General features: G+C 39.2%; 2 protein-coding genes across 8 annotated transcripts; both read left to right on the top strand.

Moving 5' to 3' along the window:
• The first annotated feature begins 520 nt into the window (after positions 1-520).
• On the top strand, positions 521-6,223 carry LOC120297474 (olfactory receptor 477-like). 7 transcript variants are annotated; one of them, XM_039320125.1, is made up of 3 exons: positions 521-781; positions 2,958-3,012; positions 4,511-6,223. In XM_039320125.1, the coding sequence occupies exon 3, from the start codon at positions 4,523-4,525 to the stop codon at positions 5,459-5,461; it is 939 nt and encodes a 312-aa protein (XP_039176059.1). In that variant the 5' UTR covers positions 521-781; positions 2,958-3,012; positions 4,511-4,522; the 3' UTR covers positions 5,462-6,223. The 7 variants fall into 7 exon arrangements, with proteins under 7 accessions (XP_039176059.1, XP_039176060.1, XP_039176063.1 ...); XM_039320126.1 differs by having other exon boundaries at positions 521-958; positions 2,833-3,012; XM_039320128.1 differs by lacking the exon at positions 521-781 and adding an exon at positions 944-958.
• A 5,163-nt stretch (positions 6,224-11,386) lies between these two features.
• LOC120297466 (olfactory receptor 2J2-like) lies at positions 11,387-12,593 on the top strand. The gene is made up of 2 exons (XM_039320110.1): positions 11,387-11,475; positions 11,870-12,593. Exons 1-2 carry the CDS (start codon positions 11,387-11,389, stop codon positions 12,591-12,593), a joined length of 813 nt encoding a protein of 270 aa, XP_039176044.1.
• Positions 12,594-13,034: the final 441 nt, after the last annotated feature.

The raw sequence follows: 13,034 nt of genomic DNA, 5'->3' as shown, positions 1-13,034 counted from the left end.
ATTAAATGATCACTGCAGTCATTAAATGAACCAATGGTTCACTATTAGCCATTTGCCATTGTGATGAAGTCAACACTGAGGTTCTTCGGCAAATCCATCATCCTCAATGAGTGTTTTTTGCCAAAAACTGGAAGTAAACACCAGCAAAAAACCCATAATTGTAGTCATGTGACTGTGGGATGCTGCAAATAGTTGTAAATGTGGGACAGTTGCTCATTGCCCAAAATGTGACCACATGACTATGGTAGGAGGGCAACCATCAGAACTTTGAATCCAAGTAATAAGTAGCTATGGGGAGGTCTGTCATAAATTTGAAAGAGTTGCTAAGCAACTGTTGAAAGTAAAGGACTTCCTGTATTATTCAGAGAACCCATCTTATTTGACTTTGTTAATCAAGTACTTCAGTTCTCAAGAGATTGAGATTAAAAAAATGAATTATAATGAAATACAGTAAAGTTCCAGTGGAACTGGAATAATCTCCATGGAGTAGATTCATATTATTTTTATTATCTTTTGTAATCTTTAGTGCTTCTGCACACAGCAAAGAAGCAACTGCCAATATTTGGGAGAAGAAAAAGCAAGGATAAGTGGCTTTGGATCTAATCACAGTTAGCTAGGAGGATCAAGACAGTATAATTTAGATTTAGTGAAAATATATTTCGCACCAAAAAGAACAGTTGGTATTATCAACTAAAAGGCCTTCAGTAAATTCCATGGAACAAACAATGTCTACCTGAGGTCTTGTGGAGATCATTAACCTGGATGGCACTTTGCACGATACGTAAGGCAATTCCTCTTCCAATTTCAAAAACTTACTCACAAAATCATGTCTTCTCATTTATAAGCCAGCCACCTTTGAATGATGACACTGAAATTAGGGAGTCCAAAGTAATTTGCCACAGGAAAGTCAAGAATAGGATAACATTTTAATTTGACGGGTTTTGAAATTGTTAATAAGGTAAAATATCTGGGGGTGATGTTATCTGTTTCTAATGCAAAATTATTTAAAAATAACTATGAAAGGTTGTGGGTTAGGGTACAGAAAGACTTGAAGAATTGGGAGAAGTTGCAATTATCCCTTATGGGAAGAATTGCAGTGATAAAAATGAATATTCTACCCAAGTTTCTCTTTTTGTTTCAAATGCTACCGATTTTGAAGAATGAGATTAATTTAAGCGAATGGCAGAAAGGCCTTAACAAATTTATTTGGGCAGGGAAAAAGCCAAGGGTTAAGTTTAAAATTATGCAAGACTTCCGTGAGAGGGGTGGACTCAAGGCACCGAATTTGAAATTATACTATGATGCGGTGGTTTTAACACTAATCAGTGACTGGGTAAATTTGACAAATCCTGAGATACTCCATCTAGAGGGATGGGATTTACTTTTTGGGTGGCATGCCTATTTAATATTTAATAAAAAATGGATTGGGTTTTTAAAGCTCATATTTTAAGAATTTCTTTACTTAGGACTTGGAGAAAATATTATAAAAGTGATTTTAAAGTACCATTATGGGCTATACCTTGGCATGCGATAGAAGGAATAAAAAGGGGTGCTAAAATGGATATGGTGTCTTATAGACAGTTACTTAGATGGGATGGACAAAACTGGCAGTTAAAATCACGGGAAGAGTTAGCACAAGAAAATATTATTTATTCTTGGTTCCAATATAGGCAATTAGTAGATAGATGGAAGGTGGATTGTAAGGTGGGTATTCTTAGAGAAGATGAAAATTTTATTAAGCAAGTGAAGGATCAAAGACAAACCCACATTAAGAGGATTTATGGGATTTTAGTTGAATTGGATTCAGAAACGGAACTAATTAAAGATTGTATGATCAGATGGGCGCAGAACTTTGGTGAGCCAGTTTCATTGGACACCTGGGAAACCATCTGGGTCAGAAATGTCAAATTTACACAAGCACAGAATTTAAGGGAGAATTTTTATAAAATGTTTTATAGATGGCACCTTGATCCACAAAAAATGTCTCTTATGTATCCTGACTTACAACCTAAATGTTGGAGATGTGGTTGCATGGATGCTACTTATTATCACATTTGGTGGTCGTGCAGAGAGATAAAAGCATTTTGGATTAAGATATGGTGGAATATCCAGAGAATTTTTAGAAGGAGGGTAAAATTTACTCCGCAATTATTTTTGTTGGGTATAGTTACTGATTGTGATACAAAGGAGGTTATATTGATGTTAAATTTGATTACAGCTGCGAGGCTGTTAGTAGGACAATTTTGGAAGAAGGAATCTTTGCCTACATTGCAGGAATGGTTTCTTAAAGTGTCTCATTTGGCGGAAATGGCAAAGATTTCGGCTTTTTTAAAGGAACAAACGCAAGAGAAATTTCTTGCTGTTTGGGATAAGTGGATAAAATTTATACAATTTAAACTGGATATAAAAAAATATTATATAGCCTTTTCATAATCTTCATTTATATATATATATATATGTTTTAATGTTATATTTTCCTTTTTTATAAATATAATTTTTTTAATTGTTTTTTAATTAAGCCTATATTCTGCTCTGGGAAGCTCTGGGGGGGGGAAGGGGGGATGTTTGGGTGGGGGGTGGGGAAAGGGGGTTTTGTTATGTAATGTTTAGTTTTTTTTGTATATGTTGTTTTTTGTCTTTGTATGGTTTTGTTCTTTTTGTAAAACTTATAAAACTTTTTAATTAAAAAAAAAAGAATAGGATAACATTAATACATACAATTTTTCAAGTTCTTTAAGTATGCATGTATGTCTATGGCTTGTAATATGTGAAGCAGGATTTTCCTACAACTATGCTTTATTCAGCTAAGTCTCTGTTTTCATATTTTGATAGTCATTAGGTTAATGGGCACAGGGAATCCTTTTCAAATATCAGAAGAACATATATAACTAAGAATCTTCCTCTGACACCCATTGAATTTCCGGTTCTTTCTCACTGTTTTGCCTCAACACAAGCAGGTAGTATGATATGATCCTTCTGGATGGCTGAGGGACCTTTTAGAGGTACAGAAAGGTAAGACATTCTGCCATTTGGAAGTTGGTTGATAGAGAATAGAATCTGATTTTGTCAGAAAGGCTTACATGGGGGAAGATATTGTTTTTAATTAGGTAGAAATTCATCAGTACCTCTGAAAGAACTAAGCATTGTGTTCAAAAGCCTGAATGACTGCTGCTATAGCTGAGTATAGCCGACTGATGCTGTAGTCAGCTATATGCTTACCTGTTCACAATGGTGGTTAAAGCATGCAATCTTGGCATAGTATGGCAAACTTAGTAAGAAGGTGCCATTCCACTAAGCTAAGTGGGATAAGATTTGTGGTCTACCATATTTGTGGTCTTGTGCTATGATGCAAGATTCCTACCGGGGCTTGTCCTAGCAAGATAGTTCAGGTTTTATTGTGTTCGCATCTCCAGCAAAGTACAAGACCCCCACTGTATAACCCAGTCATAATGTTTCAATTTTTGCATGGTTACTGATATCTCTGCAGTGGAGGCTCAGAAATTCAAGCTTCTGGCTTTTATAGTTGAAGGATGAGACGCCCAGGATTTCTTCTCATCCTGCAGTGTTTGAAGTGATCTGTAAGGGTTAAATTTGCCAATGTAACTGGATGGGTTGAGTGAAGATGATGCTATTACGGAATGTAGAATAACAGAGTTGGGATCTTGGAGGTCTTCTGGTCCAGCGTCCTGCTCAAGCAGGTGGCCCTATACCATTTGAGACAAATGGCTGTCCAATCTCTTCTTAAAAGCCTCCAGTGATGGAGGACCCACAATTTCTCAAGCTAGGCAGTTGCACTGATTGACTGTTCTGACTGATCAAATCAAATGACACAACTTTTATGGTTCTTTAAGTAAAGGGCACCCAAACAGACAACAAGCACGTGAGTAGGATGCAAGAAAAGCTCCCTGTAGCAAGAAATAGTATGAAATATTTCTCCATTCTCAGCCACCTAGGTTTAATCATTGCAATTTCTAGTTTCTGCAAATTTTAGTCCCACTTTAGGCATAAAAGCCAGCTGGGTGACTTTGGACCATTCCCTTTCTCTCAGCCGAACTCACCTCACAGGATTGGCGTTGTGGGGAAAATAGAAAGAAGGAGTATTAGATATGTTTGTTGGCTTGAGTTATTTGTAAAAAAAAATAAAAATAAAATAAAGGCAGGATATAAATACATAAATACATAATCTCATGAAAAATGATTTAGAAATTCCTTTGGCATAGTGATTTTACATGAAGCAAAACTATCATTTGCTTAATTTTTGTATTAAATCTCATCTAGTAGCTAATATATTATTTCCAAATGTTCTCTACATACAATTTTGTTAAAAGAACTTGTTTCCCAGAAAGATTCCTGATTAAAGGAACCCCTAAAGGTCTGCAACAAATTGTCATGACTATTTAAGCTTGGTTACTGCCTGCAACAGTCTTCTATGGGTATCCTATTTTTTAAAAAGCATTGTCTCGTTTCAAAAGAATCTCACTACCTTTCAACAACTTCTTTTATCCTACAGGTAGTAAGCCAGATGGGAGCTGAGAACTTCACCTCTGTTAAAGAATTCATGTTGGTGGGACTCACAAGTCATCGAGGGACCCAGCTTCTGCTCTTTGGGGTGCTCCTTGTCATCTACTTGCTTATCCTTTTTGGCAACCTGCTGATCATCACATTGGTGTGGGCTGATTCCCAGCTACATACTCCCATGTATTATTTTCTTAGCAATCTTGCTGCAATGGAAATTGGGTTGGTCACCAGCACGCTGCCTCAGATGTTGGCTCATCTGGTCACTGGGAATGGCATTCTCTCCTTAACACGTTGCATGCTGCAAGGTTATATTGCATTGAACATAGGCAGTGCTGAAAGTTTGCTATTAGGTGTCATGGCCTATGACCGTTACTTGGCCATCTGCTCTCCCTTATTATATGCTACAGCCATGAGCAAGTTGCACCAGGTCCTGCTTGTCAGCACATGTTGGATAATTGGCTTTGCATTTTCCATGGTTTATGCTGTCAGTACTTTTCGTCATTCCTTCTGTGGTTCTAATCTCATTAATCACTTCACGTGTGAGCTGCCTATTGTGCTGAAACTTGCATGTGGTGACATAAAAATGACTAAAGTAATTGTCTCTGGTCTATCAGCATTCATGGTCTTCATTCCCCTTTCAATCATCTTGTCTTCCTATGGATTCATTCTGCATTCTGTATTACACATGAGGTCAAGTGCAGGAAGGAGTAAGGCCTTCTCCACTTGTGGGTCCCACCTCACTGTAGTCACCTTGTTCTATGGCACCGTTATTTCTATGTACATTATCCCCCACCCAGATTCAGGTCCTTCTCACAATAAGGAAATGACTGTCTGTTACCTAGTAGTTACTCCCTTGCTTAACCCTGTCATTTATACCTTGCGGAACAAGGAGATTCATTCAGCAGTGATCAAGATGGTGAGAAGATGGGGCTTTGAACAATGAACATGACCACTGACATCTTGCTGGATTGATATTTTGTGATGTTTTCTTGAAGAAGAGGGAGGCTGACTATAAAAATAATACCACCCTATTTTAACATTCCCAATCTTTTTAGAGATGATAAGGTGGAAAAGCAGGCTGGACTGTAGAAATGACCTTGAAGAAAATATGTGGCACTTATCAGCAAAACATGAACAGATCCCAGGAAAACAGGAATATGTGAGGAAAGGAACTCAAGATTGGTCCATAGTAATACTTTTTGGTGTAAGAGAAAGAAAAGGGAAATGCTGTCATGTTTTCAAGGTATAAACACCCTGTATCAATAAAGTAGAATTCTAATATTTCTTGTAAACTCTTTTCCTTCACTTGGTCTACTGACAAAGAGATGTGACAAGATTGTTTTTGTGCTTTTGAGTAAGTCTTGATTCCTGGTGACTACATGAACAAGTCCATGCAGTTTTCCTAGCAATATTTTTCATCAATGATTGTCATTGCCTTTTTCCTAGGACTGAGAGAGAGTAACTGCTCCAAGTCATCCAGCTGGCTTCATGCTGAAGGCTGAACTAGAACTCACAGTTTCCCAGTTTCTAGCCTGATGCCTTAACCAATACACCTAACTGGTTCTTGGTGAAATGATACATTTCTCCATTGTTGTTCTTGTTGTTAATTGCAAAGTCGTGTCTGACCCATCGCGACCCCATGGACAACGTTCTTCCAGGTCTTCCTGTCCTCTACTATCTTCTGGAGTCCATTTAAGTTCACACCTACTGCTTCAGTGACTCCATCCAGCCATCTCATTCTCTGTCGTCCCCTTCTTCTATTGCCCTCAATCTTTCCCAGCATTAGGCCCTTCTCCAGTGAGTCCTTCCTTCTCATTAGGTGGCCAAAGTATTTGAGTTTCAACTTCAGGATCTGGCCTTCTAAAGAGCAGTCGGGGTTGATCTCTTCTAGGACTGACCGGTTTGAACGCCTTGCAGTCCAAGGGACTCGCAGGAGTCTTCTCCAGCACCATAGTTCAAAGGCTTCAATTCTTTGTCGCTCAGCCTTTCTTATGGTCCAACTTTCACAGCCATACATTGCAACTGGGAAAACCATGGCCTGGACTATACACACTTCTGTTGGCAGGGTGATGTCTCTGCTTTTTAGTATGCTGTCTAGATTTGCCATAGCTTTCCTCCCCAGGAGCAAGCATCTTTTAATTTCTTGGCTGCAGTCCCCATCTGAGGTGATCTTGGAGCCCAGAAAAATAAAATCTGTCACTACCTCCATTTCTTTCCCATCTATTTGCCAGGAATTGAGAGGGCCGGATGCCATGATTTTGGTTTTCTTAATGTTGAGTTTCAAGCCAACTTTTGCACTCTCCTTCATCGGGCATTTTCCCCCAGAGCGCATCCAATTGAGAAGAAGAGGAGAGGGATAAGCAAGTAGAAAGATGGGGGAGAGAGGGAGGAGAGGAGGAGAGTGAGGAAGTAGAAGGAAAGGGGAAGTGAAGAGATGAGAGGGGGATGCGGTTTGGGGGGAAGTGGGTGAGCAATGTCGGAATTTGTGTATTGTATTTTAACTTGTTATGTATCTGAATTTTTTTTCTTATGATTGTAATGAAAATAAAATAATAAATTTTTAAAAAAGAGGCTCTTTAGTTCCTCTTCACTTTCTGCCATTAGAGTGGTATCATCTGTCTTTACACAAAGGGAAAAAAACAGACCAACCTATCAAAAATAGTGTCATAAAAAAAACAAAATAGAAACACAAGTTAAGATAGGCAAGAAAATAGTAAGTGAGCACCTGTTCAGCCAAGATTAGTTCAAATCACCAGGACCAGATGGATTACACCCGAAGGTTCTCAAGGAACTGGCAGATGTGATATCGGAACCACTGAACTATATCTTTCAAAGATCCTGGAACACAGGGGAACTACCAGAGGACTGGAAAAGAGCTGATGTAGTTCCCATCTTCAAAAAAGGAAAAAAATGGATCCAGGAAATTACAGACCTATCAGCCTGACCTCAATATCTGGGAAGATCCTGGAAAAGATAATCAAACAACGAATCAACGAACACCTAGAGGCAAACAAAGTCATTACTAAAAGCCAACATGGGTTTGTCAAAAATAGATCATACCAGACAAATCTTATTGCATTCTTTGACCAAGTGACAAAATTAGTGGATCAGAGGAATGCTGTGGACATAATTTACTTGGACTTCAGTAAGGCATTTGATAAAGTAGATCACAACCTACTACTTGATAAGATAGAAAAATGTGGGGTAGACAGAATCACCACCAGATGGATCCGTAGCTGGCTGACCGGCCGTACTCAGCGAGTGGTCCTCAGTGGAACTGCATCTATACGGAGGGAAGTGTGTAGTGGGGTGCTCCAGGGCTCTGTTCTTGGCCCATTGCTCTTCAACATCTTCATCAACGATTTGGACGAAGGGATAGATGGGGAACTCATCAAATTTGCAGATGACACCAAGCTGGCAGGAATAGCCAACACTCCAGAAGACAGGCTTAGGAGACAGAAGGATCTGGACAGACTTGAACACTGGGCACTAACTAACAAAATGAAATTCAATGGTGAAAAAAGGAAGGTTCTACATTTAGGCAAGAAAAACCAAATGCACAAGTACAGCATAGGTGGCACCATGCTCAATAGTAGTAATTGTGAGAGGGACCTCGGAGTCCTAGTAGACAATCACCTAATATGAGCCAGCAGTGTGCTGCAGCTGCCAAAAAGGCCAACACAGTGCTAGGCTGCATTAACAGAGGGATAGAATCAAGATCACGTGAAGTATTAATACCACTCTACCATGCCTTGGTAAGGCCACACTTGGAATACTGCATCCAGTTTTGGTCACCACAATGTAAAAAAGATGTTGAGACTCTAGAAAGAGTACAGAGAAGAGCAACAAAGATGATTAGGGGACTGGAGGCTAAAACATATAAGGAACGGTTGCGAGAATTGGGTATGTCTAGTTTAACGAAGAGAAGGACAAGGGGGGACATGATAGCAGTATTCCAATATCTCAGGGGCTGCCATAAAGAAGAGGGAATTAAGCTATTTTCCAAAGCACCTGAAGGCAGGACAAGAAGCAACGGGTGGAAACTAATCAAGGAGAGAAGCAAACTAGAACTAAGGAGAAACCTCCTGACAGCGAGAACAATTAATCAGTGGAACAGCCTGCCTCCAGAAGAAGTAAATGCTCCAACACTGGAAGTTTTTAAGAAGAGACTGGACATCCATTTGTCCGAAAAGGTGTAGGGCTTCCTGCCTGAGCAGGGGGTTGGACTAGATGATCTCCAAGATCCCTTCCAACTTTACTACTACTATATTATATTATATTAATAATTAAACTATTATATCTGCATATTGTTGATATTTCTCCCAGCAATCCTAATTCCAACTTTTGTTTCATCTAGCCCTGCCTTTCTCATGATGTGCTCTGCATATAAGTTAAATAGGCAGGGCAACAGTATACAGCCTTGCCGGACTCCTTTTCCAATTTTGACCCAATTAGTGGTTCTGTGTCCAGTTCTCACTGTTGCTTCTTGACCCGCATATAGGTTTCTCAAGAGACAAATAAGATGGTCTGGTATTTCCATCTCTTTAAGAATTTGCCACAATTTGTTGTGATCCACACAATCAAAGGCTTTAGCATAGTCAATGAAGCAGAAGTAGATGTTTTTCTGGAACTCCCTAGCTTTCTCCATGATCCAGCGTATGTTGGCAATTTGATCTCTAGTTCCTCTGCCTCTTTGAAATCCTGCCTGTACTTCTGGTAGTTCTCAGTTCACATACTGCTGGAGTCTAGCTTGTAGGATTTTAAGCATAACTTTACTAGCATGTGAAATGAGTGCAATGGTGCGATAGTTTGAACATTCTTTGGCATTGCCTTTCTTTGGAATTGGAATGTAAACTGACCTTTTCCAATCCTGTGGCCACTGATGAGTTTTCCAAATTTGCTGGCAAATTGAGTGTAGCACTTTTACTGCATCGTCTTTTAAGATTTTGAATAGCTCAGCTGGAATACTGTCACCTCCACTAGCTTTGTTGTTGCTCAGATTTTCTAAGGCCCATTTCACTTCACATTCTAGGATGTCTGGTTCGAGGTCAGTGACCATCTCATTGTGGTTATCTGGGATGTTAAGCTCATTCTTGTATAGTTCTTCTGTGTAGTTTTGCCATCTCTTCTTAATCTCTTCTGCCTCTGTTAGGTCCCTGCCATTTTGGTCCTTTATCATGCCCATCTTTGCATGAAACGTTCCCTTCATATCTCCAATTTTCTTGAAGAGATCTCTGGTCCTCCCTATTCTGTTGTTTTCTTCTATTTCTTTGCACTGTTCATTTAAGAAGGCATTCTTATCTCTTCTAGCTATTCTCTGGAATTCTGCATTCAATTGGGTGTATCTTTCTCTTTCTCCTTTGCCTTTTGCTTCCCTTCTTTCCTCAGCTATTTGCAAAGCTTCCTCAGACAGCCATTTTGCTTTCTTGCATTTCTTTTTCTTTGGGATGGTTTTAGTTGCTACCTCTTGTACAGTGTTGCGAACTTCCATCCATAGTTCTTCAGGCACTCTGTCTATCAGATCTAATTCCTTAAATCTATTTGTCACTTCTACTGTATATTCATCAGAAATATGATTTAGTTCATACCTGAGTGGCCTAATGCTTTTCCCTACTTTTTTCAATTTAAGCCTAAATTTTGCAACGAGAAGCTCATGATCTGAGCCACAGTCAGCTCCTGGTCTTGTTTTTACTGACTGTATAGAGCTTCTCCATCTTTGGCTGCAGAGCACATAGTCAATCTGATTTCTATGTGGACTGTCTGGTGATGTCCATGTGTAGAGCCGTCTCTTGGGTTGTTGGAAAAGAGTGTTTGTTATGACCATCGTATTCTCTTGAAAAAATTCTATCAGCCTGTGCCCTGCTTCATTTTGTACTCTAAGGCCAAACTTGCCTGTTATTCCGGTTATCTTTTTTCTTCCTACCTTAGCATTCCAATCCCCCATGATGATAAGGACATCATTTTTTGGTGTTAATTCTATAAGCTGCTGTAGGACTTCATAGAACTGGTCAATTTCATCCTCTTCAGCACCAGTGGTTGGGGCATAGATTTGGACTATTGTGATATTGAATGGTTTGCCTTGAATTCGAATTGAGATCATTCTGTCATTTTGGGGATTGTATCCCAGTATTGCTTTTCCTATTCTTTTATTGACTATGAAGGCTACTCCATTTCTTCTGAGGGATTCTTGCCCACAGTAGTATACCTGATGGTCATCTGAGTTAAATTCACCCATTCCTGTCCATTTTAGTTCGCTGATTCCTAAGATGTCGATGTTCAGTCTTGTCATCTCTTTTTTGACTACGTCTAGCTTGCCTTGATTCATGGATCTTTCATTCCAGGTTCCTATGGAGAAAAAATCTTTACAGCATCGGACTTTCTTTCACCACCAGATATATCCACAGCTGAGCGTCCTTTCGGCTTTGGCCCAGTCGCTTCATTCTTTCTGGCGCTAGTAGTACTAGCCCTCTGCTCTTCCCCAGTAGCATATTGGACACCTTCCGACTTGAGGGGCTCATCTTCCAGTGTCATATCTTTTTGCCTTTTAGTACTGTCCATGGGGTTTTCATGGCAAAGATACTGGAGTGGTTTGCAATTTCCTTCTCCAGTGGATCACATTTTGTCAGAACTCTCTTCTATGACCTGTCCGTCTTGGGTGGCCCTGCACGGCATAGCTTATAGCTTCATTGAGTTACACAAGCACCTTCGCCACGACAAGGCAGTAATCCATAAATGATACATTTATCCATTAGTACAATTCAAATAAAGAGTCATTAGGACACTTCATCATAAGGAAGACAGGGAGAGAGCTAAGAAAAGGAGCTCCATGAATCTGGATAACCACAAAAAAAATGGTTATACTATAAGTATGGTAATAATTTCTGAATCTTTTGGCTATCATCAAGTGGTCACCAGATTTTTGCAAGTTAAAAAAAAAGAACTTGATATTTGTAGAAAGTAAGAAAAAGAAAGGGAAATAAAACACATTAAACCAAATGAAAAGAGAGAAACGTGATCTTTGTTAAAATAAGCATGAAGTTTTGTGAAGTATCTATAAATAGAACCAGTTAATATTTAACACAAATTGTTCATTCAGTATTGTTGTTCAAAGTTTGAATTTTTGTCAATCAACATTTACTCTAAGTAAACGAAAGATTAACATAATTTCCTACTACTCCAGCTAAGATTATACTTCCAAAACAATGAATGTGACAGTGGTTATAATCTTAGTACTATACCTTTAGAATTATCATTTTGGGGAGTTGGTAGAGATATTTTAAATAATTTGTCTATTCTCAAAACAAAAATAGAAAATTTATAGTACTGTCAGTGCAATACTAAATATATTTAGTACCTCGCGGGCATGGAAATTGGCTACTTTGCCCCAAATGTTAAGTCAACTTTTGACTGGAAATGGTGTCATTTCCTTAGCACGATGTGTGACCCAGAGTTATATTGCTCTGACCATGGGTAATACAGAATGTTTGTTGCTGGGAGTTATGGCTTATGACCGCTACATTGCCATCTGCCATCCACTGATATATGCCTCTTCCATGGACAGGATGCACCAGCGACTGCTTGCCACATCCTGTTGGACCATAGGCTGTCTCTTCTCAGTTGTATATGTTCATCATCCATTCTGTGGCCCCAATCACATTAACCATTTCATTTGTGAGCTGCCTGTTGTGTTAAAACTTGCATGTGATGACACCACTATAACTAAAGCCGTTGTTTTTGGTTTATCGGCATTCATTGTTCTGGTTCCCCTTTTAGTCAGCCTGTCTTCCTATGGTTTAATTCTGTATTCTGTATTGGACATGAGGTCAACTACTGGATGGCATAAAGTTTTCTTCACATGTGGCTCCCACCTTATGGTGGTTACCTTGTTCTATGGTACCGTTATTTCTATGTACATCATCCCCCATTCAGACACAGGTCAAGATCATGGTAAGCAAATTGCAGTCTTTTATGTTGTGGTGACACCTCTTCTGAATCCCATTATTTATACTCTGAGAAACAAGGAAGTCCATAAAGCAGCACTCAAAATCCTGAAGGACTTTGGCTTAATAGCATGAGCATTCTCATGTTGCTAAATATATATTTTAGAATGAGGTGGGTTTGTTCATTGAACTCTAAGGTTTGTGTGTGTGTGTGTGTGTGTGGGTGAGAGAGAGAGAGAGAGAGAGAGAGGGAGTGAGAGAGAGAGAGAGAGAGAGAGAGAGAGAGAGAGAGAGAGAGAGAGAGAGAGAGACTATGTGTGTTGTATTGCAGTGTATAATCCTATTATAACTGTGTATAATCCCATTATAACAAGATGAATTATTAGTGATTTTAGATATGCTGGAAAATGTTGGGAATACTGAGGAGGAAATACAATGGAAGAAAATGTCATATTCTGTGAATCTCACTTCTGAGGAAAATTCCTTTTTTCCCTTTTTCTTTGCGACAGGCAGATCAGGCAGATCCACCTGCAGTTTTCCCTATTCATCAGATACATACAGTGAAGAAAACACAAA

The sequence above is a fragment of the Crotalus tigris genome, unplaced genomic scaffold (assembly GCF_016545835.1).
Source record: "Crotalus tigris isolate CLP2741 ecotype Arizona unplaced genomic scaffold, ASM1654583v1 scf7180000023622.256236, whole genome shotgun sequence".
Classification (NCBI taxonomy): domain Eukaryota; kingdom Metazoa; phylum Chordata; class Lepidosauria; order Squamata; family Viperidae; genus Crotalus; species Crotalus tigris.
Note: the sequence above shows the minus strand (reverse complement) of the source record. Positions and strands in the feature narration are given on the sequence as shown.